At 45.7% G+C, this 17838-nt stretch overlaps 1 protein-coding gene across 2 annotated transcripts in view; it reads right to left on the reverse strand.

Moving 5' to 3' along the window:
• Window positions 1-12906, reverse strand: part of C1QL3 (complement C1q like 3) — a 71135-nt gene extending 58229 nt beyond the window's left edge. The window contains exon 1 of one of the 2 annotated variants that reach the window (XM_033931271.1): window positions 11694-12906. In XM_033931271.1, the coding sequence (XP_033787162.1) occupies window positions 11694-12314 (621 nt within the window). In that variant the 5' untranslated portion in view covers window positions 12315-12906. Of the gene's footprint in view, window positions 1-7762; window positions 8381-11693 lie in introns of those variants that run through there. The other variant, XM_033931272.1, reaches the window with a different exon arrangement.
• Window positions 12907-17838: the final 4932 nt, after the last annotated feature.

The raw sequence follows: 17838 nt of genomic DNA on the forward strand, positions 1-17838 counted from the left end.
GAAAGATTTATAAACTATAAAGAGTTTTACCTCATGCAAAATTGTCATTTCTTTAATAAGACATTAACTATTTTTTTTGAGGCCCTGCAAAAGATATGAGTTTGAGACCACTGGTCTATAATTAGGGAAGAATCTTGTCTAGATGTTGTATGTCCCTGGTGAGGCCCCAGTTTTGGAGACCGCACCTTCAAAAAGATATAAATAGGATGGAGTCGGTTGGTTAGTGGCCTTTGACATAAATCATATGAAGATAGATTTAGAGGCCTTAATGTATGTATACTGTGGGAGAAAGACGGGAGAGAGGGGATATGATAGAGATGTTTAAATATCTCCTTGGTGTTAATGTATCAGGAGGTGAGTCTTTTTTAAAGGAAGAAAAGCTCCAGAAGGACAGGACATGAGTAATGTAAGGAAATACTTCTTTACAAAAAGGGTGGTGGATACGTGGAATAGTCTCCTAGTAGAGGTGGTGGAGATGAATACTGTATCAGAATTTAAGTGTGGGACAAGCATATGGGATCTCTTAGGGAGAGGAAGAGATAGTGGATGATGTGGATGGGCAGACTGGATAGGCCATTTGGCCTTTATCTGCCATCATGTTTCTATGTTCTACCTCCCCTTAGAGTCTATGCTGTAATGTAAGTACTAATGTATGCTATAATGTTTAGCTATTTGAATATTTTCTTCTGCTGTAACTGTCTACACTTCTCCCTCCGTATTTGCGGTTTCAGTAATCACGGTTTCGATTATTTACGTTTTTAATTATTATTCGCTGGCTCCTCCCCCCATATTACATCATTTTGCATAGAGATATTGCTGATTCCAAGCATGTACAGAGAAAGTCGCTGACTCCCAGCACTTTCTTCACTGTGTTTTGCCTCTCCTTCAGGAACAGGCCAGGTCTCCCACCATGTTATTCGTAATTTCATCATATTCACGATGTCACTGTGTGGTTCGAAAAGCCAAAAGAGAATATGAAGAGAGACTAGCCAGGGAAGCACGAAATTTCAAACCATTCTTTAGATATGTTAAAGGGCAACAGCCGGCTAGGGAGAAGGTGGGACCGCTGGACAACGGAGACAGGAAGGAAGTGATGAAGGAAGAGAAAGAGGTCGCAGAAAGACTTAACATGTTCTTTTCGTCTGTATTTACAAGCGAAGACACAATCAACATTCCGGAACCTGAGTAAATCTTCAATGGAAATCAAGCACAAAAGTTAACATCCATGGAAGTAAGCCTTGATGATGTGCATAGGCACATAGAAAAACTAAAAACTGACAAATCCCCGGGTCCGGATGGAATCCATCCAAGGGTTCTGAAGGAACTAAAGGAGGAAATAGCGGAACTACTACAGCAAATTTGCAACCTATCTCTGAAAACAGGTGTGATCCCGGAGGATTGGAAGATAGCCAGCGTTATGCTCATCTTTAAAAAGGGATCAAGAGGTGACCCGGGAAACTACAGACCGGTGAGTCTGACCTCGGTTCCGGGGAAAATGGCGGAAGCACTGATAAAAGAAAACATTGATGAACATTTTGATAAAAACAAACTTCTGATAACCAGCCAACATGGTTTCTGCAGGGGGAGATCGTGCCTGACAAACTTATTGCACTTCTTCGAGGGAATTAACAAACAGATGGACAGAGGAGACCCCATAGACATCATATACCGAGATTTCAAGAAAGCCTTTGACAAGGTGCTCATGAACGTCTACTCTGGAAACTGAAGAACCATGGGGTGGACGGAGACGTGCATAGATGGATCAGAAACTGGTTAGAGGGTAGGAAACAGAGAGTAGGGGTGAAGGGCCACTACTCAGACTGGAGGAAGGTCACAAGTGGTGTTCCACAGGGCTCGGTGCTCGGACCGCTGCTTTTTAATATATTCATAAATAATCTAGAAACAGGAACAAAGTGTGAGATAATAAAATTTGCAGACGACACCAAACTATTTAGTGGAGCTTGGACAAAGGAGGACTGCGAAAAATTGCAAAGAGACTTGGACAAACTAAGGGAATGGGCAGAGAGATGGCAGATGAAGTTCAATGTTGAGAAGTGTAAAGTATTGCATGTGGGAAGCAGAAACCCGAGGTACAATTATACAATGGGAGGGATGTTATTGAATGAGAGTACCCAAGAAAGGGACTTGGGGGTAATGGTGGAAATGACAATGAAGCCGACGGCACAGTGCGCAGCGGCCGCTAAGAGAGCGAATAGAATGCTAGGTATAATCAAGAAGGGTATTACAACCAGAACGAAAGAAGTTATCCTGCCGCTGTACCGGGCAATGGTGCGTCCGCATCTTGAGTACTGCGTACAATATTGTCACCGTACCTTAAGAAGGATATGGCGTTACTCGAGAGAGTTCAGAGGAGAGCGACACGTCTGATTAAGGGGATGGAAAACCTTTCATACGCTGAGAGATTGGAGAAACTGGGTCTCTTTTCCCTGGAGAAGAGGAGACTTAGAGGAGATATGATAGAGACTTACAGGATCATGAAGGGCATAGAGAGAGTAGAGAAGGATAGATTCTTCAAACTTTCAGAAAATAAAAAAACAAGAGGGCATTCAGAAAAGTTGAAAGGGGACAGATTCAAAACGATTGCTAGGAAGTTCTTCTTTACCCAACGTGTGGTGGACACCTGGAGTGCGCTTCCAGAGGACGTTATAGGGCAGAGTACAGTACTGGAGTTTAAGAAAGGATTGGACAATTTCCTGCTGGAAAAGGGGATAGAGGGGTATAGATAGAGGATTACTGCACAGGTCCTGGACCTGTTGGGCCGCCGCGTGAGATGACTGCTGGGCGCGATGGACCTCAGGTCTGACCCAGCGGAGGCATTGCTTATGTTCTTATGTTCTTAAAACAGCAAATAACCTATGAAAAAGATATTTGCAGTTTTTCTGTATTCGCGGGTCTGTTAATCCCCTATCACATCGAATACGGAGGGAGAAGTGTATTGTCTAGGTTACTTCTTGCCGTACATTGCTTTGGGTGAAGTGCCTACTGATTAAGGGCACAGTTTGCACAGGAACTGGAAAGGATCCAGAATGAGATGCTTCTAACCTGTTGTTCGCTGCCTCTAACAAACCCTGAATTAGTCTATGTTTGTTAGAAAAACATTCATGCCAACAATCTCCTACAAATGGTACGAGAAATGACCCATTTAGCTGAATAATTTAACTAGCTAAACAGACTACAGGGATCAGGTTCTGTAATTAGATAGTGGATCTTCCTATCTAACCTAGGGAATTCTGCATGCTAGAAAACACCTATTGTGCACTTTATTGCCTTTTTTTTTTTTTTTTTTTCAAATGTTTGATGTGTCCTGCCAATACAGAAAGATCATTTACAACAGAACCTTCTACAATAATGCATACTAAATTAATAACACTTTTTAACCTGACTCCTACTAATGTAATTTAGATTAACAAATGTTGGGAAGTTTCACGCCTTCTCGGAGCTTTACATGTTTTCAGGGCATCCCAGTAAAATGAGCAATAGGAGAACTTCTTGCAGATGTGCTTGGATAACTCAGGGTTGCCCAATTTAAGAGAGGGAGAGGAGAGACATTAGCATCTGCTCAGGTTAGTTAGTGTAGCTGAGGACATAGAAAAAGATTACACGTGCTGCAAATATGGGGAGGGGCGAGTGGAGAGTGAAGACAGGTCTAACAGAAGGCAACATTTATTTTATTAAACTAACTAAATCAAATCAAAGTGGTTTGAGCTGTTAGAAGGGTTCCCTCCAGGTTCTCATTTGTTTCCATCCTCCTTTATGAGACGTGCATTACACTTCTTCCTCCATTAGGCCATCTCCGCGACCTTAGCATTTCCAAGAGATCGCTGTACCGTACATTTGATAGTCTTTCTGCATCTTCTCTTGGGAATGCTTGGCAAATGGCCCTGCATTGCTTATTTGGGCATTGAAGAGCTTTTTCGCTCTAATTGTCCCTCTTTTTCTGAACGTCCTTGCGTGAATAAAGTCACCGTTTGACCCCTCTGGATGTGCATGAAGAGTCCCTGCTCTCAAAGCGGCCATTGCTATGCTTCTATTCCCTCTGCGGAAAATCAGAAAAGGCAGATGTAAATGCTAAAGCTGCTTTACTCAGAGGAAACCTCGTACATGCGCTCAATGCGCTGAGTGCATGTAAAAGATTTGGAAGTAATTGCTTCCGCCAATAAGAAAAATTCTTTGGCCTGATCAACTTCGTTTATTCAGAGGAAAGACAACTTCTGAACAGCAAATGCACCTGCAAGGCTGAGATCAGCTGTTGTTAGCATCGCTTTGGATTCTAACGATACAGGATCTGTTTACGGCATAGTGATATTAAATATTTCTCTTCTGATCAAAATAGTAGTCCAGTTATAGAGACAGTCCTGAGAAGTGCCCGATTTAGTTCTTGCAAAAAATTGTGCTGATTTACTCTTAAGGGTTTGTTTGTTTTCTCAGTCCAATGATCAAATAAAGAGCTCCTTTTTGCAAAGCCGCAGTAGCAAACATTGCTGCAGTAATCGCTCCGACACCCATAGGAACTTAATGGGTGTCAGAGTGTTTGCCTCACGGCAGCCGCTACCGTGGGCTTTGTAAAAGGGGGGAAAGTTATATAGCAAATCTTTCATTTATAAATATGTGACCCACTAAGCAAAAAGATAAGAACATAAGAACTGCCGCTGCAGGGTCAGACTAGTGGTACATCGTGCCCAGCAGTCTGCTCTCTCGGTGGCCTCCAGGTCAAAGACCAGTGCTCTACATGAGTCCAGCCTCACCTACGTACGTTCCAGTTGAACAGGAACGTATGTGTTGTGTGGGACTTATTTATACCACAAGATAGAGGGATATCAACAGCATAATCCTGGTAAATTTCAGCCTTAGGTATTGACTAATTACGTTTTTTATAAAAAAACGAGAAATGTTTATCAATAAAAGTGTAATTAACCCTAGAAATCACATACCCCACCTTTTAAGCATTTGAAGTTTTTAGGCTATAAAACGTGAAAAATATCAAAGTTATGAAAATGTTGCATAGTCGAATTCAACTGATCCCTTAGTACACAAAACTTTCAAAAATGAAAGTTGCCCAAATTTACCCCTCCAAACTTTTATAGCTGTGAACCCCACTTTTGCTACCTTTCATTCATTCAGAGAAAGAGATAATGGTTACAGTGGATGGGCAGACCAGTTAGGCCATTTGGCCTTTATCTGCCGTCATGTTTCTATGTTTCTATAATAAACACAAAAAGACAGAGAGACCTACAGACTACGAGGGGCCGCTGAAAAGTTCTCAGCCCAACCAAGAAGAGAACGAGGTGGAGCCACGAAACCTACAAGTTATTCCACACTTTTCTTGACACTTTCCGTTTCAATGAGGCAAATGCTTCTAGTAAATGGGCATAAGTATAGGGAAACCAAACCATTGTGACATCACCGATGAGGATGGCTCTTAGGCATTGGTGGAATGAGGCATTATGACATCACAATACGAGGGGCCGCTGAAAAGTTCTCAGCCCATCCAAGAAGAGAACGAGGTGGAGTCATGAAACTTACAAGCAGTGGCATAGTGAGGATGAGAGATGCCTGGGGCAGTGGTGCCCCTCCCCCACCATCTCCACCCCTGCTCCCGCCTGCCGCGCGCCCCACCCCCCACCTTCCCTTCCCCCCGTACCTCTAGTTGAAGTTGTTACGGCGGTCCACAGCGTGCTCCTCGCGACCCCATCGGTTCTCCCTCTGATATCACTTCCTATGCGAGGCACCCGGAAGTGATATCAGCGGGAGAGCCGACGGGGTCGTGAAGAGTACGTTATGGACCGTCGCGAACAACAATTTCAATTAGAGGTACGGGGGAAAGGAAAGGAGCACTTGTGCGGAGGGGAGGAATGGGAAGAGACGGGGGAGCGGAGAGGAGGCGGGGTGCCGGCGCCCCCACAAACATGGCCAATTCTCTTCGATCGGGCCGAGAATTTTTCATTGGACCCACGTACACAACCCATGTAGGTTTTCTTTGGTCCTCTCTGAAGTGGTGCCATTATATATAAGGAAGCCACTCATGTATTGGTCCAGCTTCTAGTCTGATCCCTCCAGAGTCCAGTCTACCCAGTTTTGCAACTCTTCCTGAGGTCTGGCTTCTCAACAATTTATTATACTGCATTTGGGAGGTTTTCCAGTAGAATGTGGAGCCTGATCATCTTAACATAGCAATATAGAAGCAATTCATTTTTATCTCAGATTAGGAAAGTATAAGGTACACTTGGAAATGACTGCGCACTATTTGCAAGGTTTAGGTGGTACAATATTCTGAAGCATGCGATAAACAGTATGAAGTATCTCTAGGAGCAATAATTGTAGAAGGTTGCTCCCAACTTAATGGGAAATTGGGATCTCCGCTGAGGACGTGTCCTAGTGAAGCACAAGAAATCCCTTAACAAACACAATCATCATCTACTTACTTTTATGCAAATGCACACTTGACGTTTTTCTGTTCTGGCAATACATTTTACACCCAAGAGTGCTTTATTATATTCAAGAACACAATCAGAGTAATAAAATATTTCCAGCAAGCAAACGAATTTCACTGCGCTGTGAGATACTCTTTCTAAACAGGGCATGTGTTAAAAATATGAATACGTTTCCTTCTCATTTATCCTCATTGCAATAGGCTACATCATTTTGGTTTTTCCCCATATCATATTTTTGCTGCTTTTCTGTAAAAGGTTCTTACAGGACTTGACTCCACCGAATTCTGCAATCGGCCTTTTCAATTTTACTTTTTTTTTGCAGGTTACAAAGAACAATAATGAAGTTTGTGCACAGTTCTGCTCTATTAAGGCTACGCTGTGAGAAACAGATGCTCACCAATCTACCACGAACTCGGCTTCCATAAATATACCAATTTGCTCACATTCCGGGGGCCCCGTGTCTCTGTTTTAATGTACTACGCTATCAGATCAAATGATGTTATCACCAGTTTGAGTACAGTCCCACTTTCGGTTTTGGTGTGTTCTTTTGCGCAGCCCTCTCTTTGTACTCAACACAAGTTGTAGCGGGATTAAAAAAGAACAAGGAATAGAAGAGTCTAGCTCATTTCAGTTTGTGGGCTCTGTCAAGTTCTAACCCAGTTTTTTTTGTAAAGGTGAGATTTTTCAGTGACCCAGCTCCATTGCCCTTAAGGACATAAGAATAGCCTTACTGGGTCAGACCAGTGGTCCATCTAGCCCTGTATCCTGTCTTCACGGAGGCCAATCCAAGTCACAAGTACTATGCAAAAACCCAAATAGTAGCAGCATTCCATGCCACTGATCCAGGGCAAGCAGTGGCTTCTCCCATGTCTCTCTCAACATCAGTTCATGGACTTTTCCTCTGGGAACTTGTCCAAACCTTTTGAAAAACCGGTTATTGCACTGTCATGTGTCTTTCCCTGCCCTTTCCTGGAATTCTTACCAAAGGATCAGCTCCTCTGAATTTATAAGATACTTTTTGCTTCTTTATTTTTTTTTTCCATATTCCTTTGAGAATAGGAGGATGAGAATTATTTTTTTTAAGTGCATTATTTTATTTCTTTCAGAAGTATCAATATACCTGAATGTAATAGGTCTTATGCTACAACTTAATAAAAGACAAGAGCTAATTTCAACATAAATTAACTCTAAACAAGTGACTTTCTGGCATTACATTTTCAAATCAGGCTGCAGGGAGGTTCATTAGCTAGGGGTTTGCAATTATAATTAAAATTATTATTATGAAGGTTGGCATGCTGTGCCCTCCTCACCTGGTTGTTCTTGCAGAGATCTGCCCACATGCTGGTGCCGTCGCCCCCTCGCATCAGGACATGGTAGGTGAAGAAGTAGATCCCCGGGATGGAGCAGGTGAACTTGCCCGTGGTGGGGTCGTAATGGTTGCCCAGGTTGGTGACCACGTCGTCGAAACGCAGCAGCTCGTAGCCCTCGTGCTGGCGCTTGAGCCCGGCGTAGAAGGCGATCTTGGGCACGGTGCTGTAGGTGGCGGCACTGATGGCTCCGGCTGCGTTCAGTCCAGGGGGCCCTGGCAGACCTGGCCGCCCTGGCTCCCCTTTCTCACCAGGTGGTCCTGGGGGACCCGGTTCCCCTGGGGGCCCCCGGGGCCCCACCTTGCCTGGGCGGCCAGACTCACCCTTAGGGCCCTGGATGAAGGTGGGCAGGGACTGGAGCAAGCTGTGCTCCCGCAGGGTCTCAGCCGTTGCCGTGCTGGGGGGGTTGGTTCCATAGGGGTCACAGACCATTCGGCATGTGCCCAACATTTCATAATGGGCCGAAGTGCCGGCTGAGTTGACCAGTACCGGGATGAGAATGACCAGAAGCAACACCATGACCACCCCCAGTGCCCCGGCAGCCATCAGCCGTTTCCTGCCCATCAGCCGGCTTAGAGCTGGACAATCCTCCTGACTGCTTTTAGATGAAATCTTGAAGGCTGATCAGGGTCCTTCTTAAAACTGGAAAAAAAATCCCTCCTTATACTTGTAGCACTTTTGCTGCTGGGTTGTGGGAAGGGAGTGGGGGGAGCTCAGGGTCCAGTCCTTTGCTCCAATCACACTCTTTCACTTCTCACTCCTGTCCCAGGTGTGGGTCACTTTCGGTACCTTCTGCTGCCTTTCCCTCCCCCTGGCGTCTTCCTGAGTTTCTTCTGGCTCGAGTGGTCTTTGTTCTGCCAAAAGAATCGTCACCCTTTGCACTACAGAGAGAGAACCCCCCTCAACAAATCTTCAGTGTGTCTTTACCATCTCCAAAGCACCTTAAAGCTGCCCATCCACGTGCGACAGCGAAAAGCAAACCACCTCCCACACACGAGCATCTCACACTTTTATGCTGACTTTGTCCCCCTTTTAATGTTTTTGCATACTCCACCAGTTTGGATCAAGTTTCCATCTTGGGCTGACTTTATCTCATCTTTTCACCTTTTTCTTTGAAGTCTACCAGTTGCTGTCATCACAGAAACGATCCTCCTGAGCTGAGTGGGGAAACCAGGAGCACTCAGGAAAGGAGATTTCTACCCAGATTTGTCCTTGAATCATTAGTGTCACCTCTCTGGAAGTAAATCACAAAAGTACCCTTCTGTGTCCATGCATACCAGCCCCCATATAGGGTCTCTCCTCTCTGTACTTTAAAATACCAAAATGTGGATACCCAGTAGCTCTTGTGACATCTCTCATCAGCTTAAACAGCATTTTTACCTCTTTGCATCCAGCGAGTTTACACCTTTTCTTTCCTTCTCTCTCTCTCTCTCTCTCTCTTTTTAACCACTGCTTTCTTTCCTTTGATCTCAGCAGCTCTCCTGCTTTTTGACTTCTGCCTGGTGTCAGGCTGCTCTCTTACAGAAGCAGAAAGGCAAAAACAGGTAGAAAGGAGCTCTCTGGTTCTTCAGATACAATCAGATCATCTAATTATGTGACAGCAGCACAATAAGCAAAACAGTGCAAGTGGAGGGTGTGTCTCTTGTTATATTTCCAAACAGTTGACCAGTCACAAGGCATAACAATCGGTTTAGTATAATATATTTAGGGTTCCCTTTGCATTTCCTTCCTAAAGGTTATAGGGGGGGGGGGGGTTCCCCTTTAGTTTCAGCCTATAAGGAAAGCTAGTTCACGTTTGCCTCCAAAGACTTTCCAAACCCTGGCATTGGTCAAACGTTTAGACTTTTACTGAAGCGGGCTCAAACTAGAGCTTTTGCCGCCAGGCTTACCATGGGTTTGAAAACGATTTTGGTATCTCTGCCAAGTAACATGGAATGCTTTCAATAAATAAAACGAATTGATCTGTAAATCATACGTCTGCATTTAGGAACAATAGAGTCAGTCAAGCATGGTGTATTTTGCTTGTCAGTAGGAATGACAGCTGGGAGCCGGGGACTTGCTAAAGCAGGAAAGAATCCAAAATGAGCCTCAACAGCCAGCACACTCCCTTCCCATCTCTGCATGCGATCGGAGGATCGCGTTCCTTCGCGCTTTCTTTTTCTTCTCTCCTCCTCAACATCAGAAGGTCAAGGAACCTGACACCGGGAAACAAAGGGCTCCTTTTATGCAGCCGCGATAGCGTTTTGATGCGCGTAATAGCGTGCGCTAAACCGCCGGATGCGCTAGCCGCTACTGCCTCCTCTTGAGCAGGCGGTAGTTTTTCGGCCAGCGCGGGGGTTAGCGCGTGATGAAAAGTCGTACGCCTTAAACCCGCTAGCGCGGCTTTGTAAAAGGAGCCCAAAGGTTCGATTCTTCCTTTTGAGTTGAAATGTCAGCTTCTCGTTTGCTCTTTCCTAAGAGGTTTCACGACCAGACCTTCTACAGAGACGGAACGAAAGTGCTGGAGGAAATCCCTAAAGATGAAATGTTTAGCTGATCTCCCACTTAGGTCTAGTCCACGAGCTCTGTTATTCATTTCAAAACTAATACAAGTGCCATGAATTTTTAAAAACATTAATAAGCAACTTAAGCACTTAAATTGCATCAGTAATAATACAAAGAGAAATCTCTGTTCCTCTCTTTTGTAAATATGTGTATTTTCGAAACTTCCTTCGGAGTTCTGATTTCCGCTCCTCTGGACTTTATCTGAATTCTACACTCCAGGGACAAAACGTCACTCAATGTAACTTATATAGAGCACTGTTGAAGGATCAAGTTTTGGGGGACAATATCTTCTAGTCAGAAAAAGAGCTTTGGGAAGGGAGCGGGTAGCGACATCTTAGACCCCCACAGAAGAAACAGTTTCATAACGTTACCATTTGGTCTCTTCCGAAAGGTTGCCCCTTGCCTTCCTGAGTTCAAATAACCCCTAGGCAAATGCAAGGGTGGCAACATGATCACAAAAACAAACATTTGGGGAAGACACAGTGCCTTGTAAAAATCGGTTTGTTCGTTTTTCACTTTCTCCTATCTTTAAACTACAAAACAGATTAGAGCAGGTTCCTTGGCTGATTTAAAACACTGTAATCTGCCTGAAAGAATTATAGACATTTGAGAAGTAGGTTACAAATAAGAATCATCAAATCTGCAAAAAGCTCTGCTATATTATGGCTGTGCTCTAATTGGAGAAGCAGATGTTCACCCATATGCCACAAATGTGGTTTCTGTTCATATTCTCATGCCATATATTTTTTTTTCATATTCTGAGGGCTCCTTGGATCTTTTTTGAATGCACTACGTTATCAGATCAGAGGATGTTATAGGCAGCCCCAGGGCTCTTGCTCCTATTCTACAGCCTTTGCGGAGTTTCCCCTCACTTCAATTTGTGCTTCTTAAAAGTAGTGGAAACTTGACTTCCTTATTCCAAAAACTGGCGTTTTCTTTGCAGTGACCCGGCCCTTCCATGATCCCGATCTTTCCAAGTGCACTGTGTGTCTCCCCCCCCCCCGAATTCTTACCATGGAATCTGTTCCCCTGAGTTCTTCTTTTTCTTTCCTCATTCCTCCAAGAACCGGAAGATGAGAGAATTCATTTTTTTTTAAAGTGTTTCCATTCCCCCCCCCCCCCCCCAGAAATGTCTATTGTACCTGAATATAACCCACATTCAAGCACTACTTTAAAAAAAAAAAAAAAAAAGGTGTAAACCAATTTCAATATAAATTTCAACTCTGTGACTTTCTGGCATTCCATATTCAGATCAGGCTGCGGGGAGACTCTTTTGCAATGAACCTGATCAGGACGATTATTTCAGGCTGGCATGCTGTGCCCTCCTCACCTGGTTGTTCTTGCAGAGATCTGCCCACATGCTGGTGCCGTCGCCCCCTCGCATCAGGACGTGGTAGGTGAAGAAGTAGATCCCCGGGATGGAGCAGGTGAACTTGCCCGTGGTGGGGTCGTAATGGTTGCCCAGGTTGGTGACCACGTCGTCGAAACGCAGCAGCTCGTAGCCCTCGTGCTGGCGCTTGAGCCCGGCGTAGAAGGCGATCTTGGGCACCGTGCTGTAGGTGGCGGCGCTGATGGCTCCGGCCGCGTTCAGGCCGGGGGCCCCCGGGGGCCCCGGCAGGCCCGGCCGGCCCGCCTCTCCTTTGTCGCCGGGGGGGCCCGGTTCCCCCGGGGGCCCCCGGGGCCCCGCTTTGCCCGGGCGGCCGGACTCGCCCTTGGGCCCCTGGATGACGGTGGGCAGGGACTGGAGCAGGCTGTGCTCCCGCAGGGTCTCGGCCGTGGCCGTGCTCGGGGGTTTGGTGCCGTAGGGGTCGCAGACCATGCGGCAAGTGCCCAGCATCTCGTAGTGGGCCGAGGTGCCGGCGGAGCTGACCAGGACCGGGATGAGGATGACCAGGAGCAGCACCAGGACCACCCCCAGGGCCCCGGCGGCCATCAGCCGCTTCCTGCCCATCAGCCGGCTTAGAGCTGGGCGATCCTCTTGGCTGCTTTTGGACGAAATCTTGAAGGTTGATCAGGGGCCTCTTTAAAGTCGAAAAAAAAAACCACCCCCCAAAACACCTCTGCTAATAGTTGCAGAGGTTTTACTGCCGGGGTTGGGGGGGAGCTCAGGGTCCGGTGCTTTGCCCCCGATCACACCCTTTCACTTCTCACTCCTGTCCCAGGTGGGGGGAGGGGGTCACTTTCGGAACCTTCTGCTGCCTTTCCCTCCCCGACTTTCTTCTGGCTCTGGTTCTGCCCCAAAGAATCGTCGCCCTTTGCGCGACAGAGAGAGAAACCAGCCCCCCCCCCACCCCCACCAAATCTTCAGCGCGTCTTTCACCACCTCCAAAGCACCTTAAAGCCGCCCGTCCACGTGTGACAGCGGAAAGCAAACCACCTCCCACACGCGAGCATCTCCCGCTTTTATGCTCCTGCAGGCGATCGACTTCTTGGGGTGGTTTTTTGCATACTGTGCCACTTCGAGTTTAACTTTCCATCTCGAGTTGACTTTAGCTCGTCTCCTTGAGTTACACCTTTTTTCTTCCAAAAGGCAACAAGTTGCTGTTGTAACAAAAGACTCCCCCCCCCCCCCCCGAGCTCAGCGGGGCAACCAAGAGCACATAGGGGAAAGGGTTTCTTCATAACACTTCAGCTAAGGGAGCTCTGGTTGACACTAATGCTTCTCCCTCCCCTAAGCCGAGACTAAAAGTGGCGAGATCCGGAAGATCCGTGAGGTCCGTGTTTTACCCCTCCCCTCCTTGTTGCTTCTCTAGGACCCCCTTCCATCCCCCGTGCATAACGGGAACCGTATAAAAGTCTCCCCTCTCCGTGCGATCCGTCCTAAGTCCTGAAATCCCCAAACACAGCAGCTCTTGAAACATCTCCCGGAAGCTCCTTACGGTTTTAAAACCGCAGTTTTTACTCCTTTGCATCCGGCGAACTTGTCACCTTTTTCTCTCTCTCTCTCTTGATCTCAACAGCTCTCCCTTTTTCGCCGCCTGGCTGCTCTTTTCCAGACACACAAACACAAAAAAAGCTGAAGCGGGCGGAAACGAGCTTGCATGTTCTTTAGACACGATCAGATCATCTAAAAAGCTATCTGGCAGCGGCATAATGATCGAAATTGTGTAAAGGGGGGGGGGAGGGGAGGACGTTTCTCTTGTTATATTTCCAGACCCGGTTCTGTATGATGTTCCAGTCACAAAACATGAGAATAGGTGTCCTATAATCGGGGATCTCTCTTTTCATCTCCTTCCTGGATGATTCGGGGGTGGGGGTGGGGGTGATCTTTGTATTCAGCCTGTCAGGAAAGCTACTTCATGTTTGCCTCAAAGGCTTTTCCAGATGCTGACATTTGTTCGATGTTATTGTCCATGTCGTGTTTAGGCTTTTATGGGAACTGGACCCTTAACAAGATTTCTTGCCACCCACTCCTTGTTTTGGGAAAATGATCTGGTAGCTCTGTCAGCTTTTTCCCGCCCTCTAAAAATGACATAAAAAGTTAAAGCACACCGGTGGATGGCATTGTATTTCAAAAATCAGGTCCTCGAAGGAAAATAAAAGTAGCATATCTGGAAAACCACATATGCAAAAAGGCTTTACGACATTAAGATCATGTACCTGGATGAAGGGTGACATTAGCCTCTCATGGCCTCACTGATGTATAATTTCTTTTCTACCTCTTTAACTCTGTATTTCCCGCCCATCCCAGCTCTTCCTTTGCCTGTATTTTTACTTTCTCACAGTATTGCTTTTTCATCCTTATACAGTATTTTCTTTTTATGTGAACTTTTCCTCAGAACTTTCCTCAGAATGTTCCTTTTATATATATATATATATATTCTCCTGCCTTCCTATTTCTCTGCTCCTTTCCCATCGACTCCCAGTAAATTCTGTAGCTATGAACTCCATTTAAGCAGTTCCGTCCTGTACATGACCTGCAGTGTTAATATTTGCATATATTCCTCAATATGAATAATAAATCAGCTTGCATGGTAAATACAGGAATGCTTTCAATAAATAAAACCGATTGATCTGTAAATCATACATCTGCATTTAAGAACAACAGACGTCAGTCAAGCACGGTGACATTCGCCTGTCAATAGGAATGATGGCTGGGAGCAGGGGACTTGCTAAAAACCAGGAAAGAATCCGAAATGAGCACCAACAACCCCTCCACACTCCCTCCCGTCTCCGCCTATGATCAGAGGATCGTGTTCCTGTCTGATATTTTTTATTATCATCACAAACTGCTTTCCTTTTCTTCTTTCCTCCTCAACATAATAAGGTCAAGGAACCTGACACAGGGAAACAAAGATTCATCGATTCTTCCTTTTGAGTTGAAATGTCAGATTCTATTTTGTTCTTTCCTAAGAGATTTCATGACCAGACCTTCTACAGAGAGCATGAAAGTACTGGAGGAAAGCCATGCAGGCGAAATACTTATCTGATCTTCCAGTCAGGTCTAGTCCGCTGTCCCTGTTCTTCTCATTTGTAAATATTTGTATTTTCTAAGCTTCCATCCGACTTTTGACTTTATCTAGCCCGGACAGAAGCTGGCTCCCTTGGACATTATCCGTACTCTACACTCCAGGGGGCAAAACGTCTAAATACTATCTCTCCAGTCGTTCAGTGCCCGATTGAACGATCAGATCTTTATTCCTTAAAAAAAGGGCCAAGGGAAGGGAGGAAGAAGTGAAACAGAAGAAACAGTTTCATAACTTAAACATTCAAGATTATCTATTCTAGCATATTGCCGGTTACCATTCTGGGTTAAAATAATTCCTTTTTTGACCTGATCACTAAAACACGCCTTCACTGTACAGAAACATTCTCTTCAGGCCCCTGCACATTTTACACATTCTGCTCTTTAAACTACAAAACATTAAAAGTAGGAGGGGTTGTTTTTTTTTGACTGATTTACACATTTTCAACCTGAGAGAACAATTATAGACATTTTCCAAAAAGTAATTAAGAAACCAAAACATCTTGATTGTATGCCTTCACACCATTGTCTCAGTAGTTGATAGAAACCCCATTTGTATTGTAACTTTAGGTTTAAAAAAAAACCCCTTTGTTTCAATAGCTGGTGCAAGAGGGGCCAGGCCGGGCCACTGAAAAGTTCTCAGCCCAACCAACAAAGCTGGGGCAGTCTCCATGGAGGGCTATACAGTTATTAGTCCAGTGTTTTTTTTTTGGGGGGGGTTCACTTTTTTTTTGTCCTGTGCATTCACTCTATAGCCATATCCCTCCTCGCTTATCCCTCCCCCGCTATGCTCCCTCCCGAGAACTCCGTTCATCTGGTAAATCCCTCTCATCTGTACCCTTCTCCACCACCAACTTCAGACTCCATCCCTTCTTTCTTGCTATGCTGTATGCCTGGAACAAGCTGCCAGACTCAGTACATCATGCCTTGTCTCTAGCAGTATTCAAATCCATGCAAAAGCCCACTTTTGCCTTTAACTCTTAACTCCCAATCACTGTCAGAAACCTATACTTGTATTATTCCTTTCTGCCAGAAATTCCCCAACCTTGAAATGTCCTGTCTGTCCAAATTAGACTGTAAGCTCTTTTGAACAGTGACCGTCTATTGAATGTTAAATGTACAGCACTTCGTAGCTCTTTCAGCACTACAGAAATGATAAATAGTAGTAATAGTTCTGTTGTAAAAATAAGGAATGAAAAAATTGGAAACTCACTGCACTAAGGCCCTGATTCTGAAAAATGCCGTCCCGATTTTAAGCAGCTGTAGGCATCCTACAGCTATCTAATCAACCAATTGGGATGCACGTTTTTTTAAAAAAATGCTCCACAGGCAGGCTGCCTATATTGAAGGTGCCTCCGGGAGCCTAGGGAGGCCCGCAAGACGCCTAAGCTCACCTAAGGGCCTTAGGCAAACCTAGGTGGCCCTACGCGTGTCCCTAGTAGAGGAAGAGACGCTTAAAATGTAGACGCGGCCGCTATACTTATCGCGACAAGGGATCTCCCTGCCGCAATAAGTATAGCGGCCGCGGCCACCTGTCCGATCACCGGCAGAAGGGTGCCTAACCCCTCCTGCCGGAACACCGACCCCTCAAACTCACAATCGCCGGCAGGAGAGTGCCCAACCCCTCCTGCCGGAACGCCGCCCCCCCAAACTCCCAATTGCCGGCAGGAGGGTGTCCAACCCCTCCTGCCAGAAAGCCGGACCCCCTCTGGACACCCCCATGCTACGACCTCCCCCCCACATGACTCCCCTAACCTCCCCCCAAACTAACCTCCTCCCCCCAACTAACCTTTAAATGTTGGTCGGCTGGACGGGTCTTGCTGCCATCCAGCTGACAGGCCCGCCTCGTCGAAATGAGACGGGCCCGCACCTTCCCGGCCCATCCCCGCTAAGTCTAAGGCCTGATTGGCCCAGGCTCTAGAAGCCTGGACCAATCAGGCCTTAGGCATAGCGGGTCCACCCATCCCCACTAACCCTAATGTGTGATTGGCCCAGGCGGCGATTGTGAGTTTGGGGGGGGGGGGGCGTTCCGGCAGGAGGGGTTGGGCACCCTCCTGCTGGCGATTGTGAGTTTGGGGGGACGGCGTTCCAGCAGGAGGGGTTCGGCACCCTCCTGCCGGCGATTGGACAGGCAGCTACTATACTTATCCCTTGCCGCGATAAGTGTAGCGGCTGCGTCTAATCTAACCCGATTCTCTAACCGGCGTCTGTAACATGGACACCGGTTACAGAATCGGGGTTAGTGTAGGCCCGATTCTGTATAGGACACCTCTCCCGGGTGTCCTATACAGAATCAGGGCCTAAGTGTATAGCCCTCCATTGAGACTCTCAACTTTTCAGCGGTACCTCTACAAATTATTGAATGGTTGATAAGGGCCTTTTACCTCAAACATGCACACAGTACTGCGCAAAGGTGTACAATTAAACTATCCTCAACTACATCATTTTAAATAGTGTAGAGGAAAAAAATAAGCTAAAGATTTTAAAGCAAATGAATCCAACTTCCCCAAAATTTAAACACACTCAAATTTGGGTTGTACATTAGATTTTTTCCAGAGCCGATTGTTATTACTCTTCCGTGCAAATCATGTGCATGCAAACTTAATAGTGAATCAATCACTGTTGGAAAATCGTCCGACAGCGATTGAGTCGTTATTGTTAGTGAATCTAGGCTCTAGTTGCTTAGCTTTTGAATATCAGCACTTGAAAGGTCAAGTGTTGACTTCACCCCGCAGAATGCTCCCAGAATAGCCAGTTTTCAAGTCAGTGCTAAGTGGTTATTTTCAGCAGTAATAACTGGTTATGTGCTGCTGAAAATTAGCAGTTAGTCCTGAACTGGTGATTTAACTGGCAAGGAGCTGTTTCTGACCAGTTAAATTGCTTTGAATATCAACCCCTTTAATTTTTATGTTGAAAGTCATGTTATTTTAAGGCATTTCCAAGTTATTTGCTGTTATTTAGCTCCTCAGTCTTATTTTACAAGTATATCCAAACTAGAGCTGTTCCAAAT

Source organism: Geotrypetes seraphini, chromosome 2 (assembly GCF_902459505.1).
Source record: "Geotrypetes seraphini chromosome 2, aGeoSer1.1, whole genome shotgun sequence".
Classification (NCBI taxonomy): Eukaryota; Metazoa; Chordata; class Amphibia; order Gymnophiona; family Dermophiidae; genus Geotrypetes; species Geotrypetes seraphini.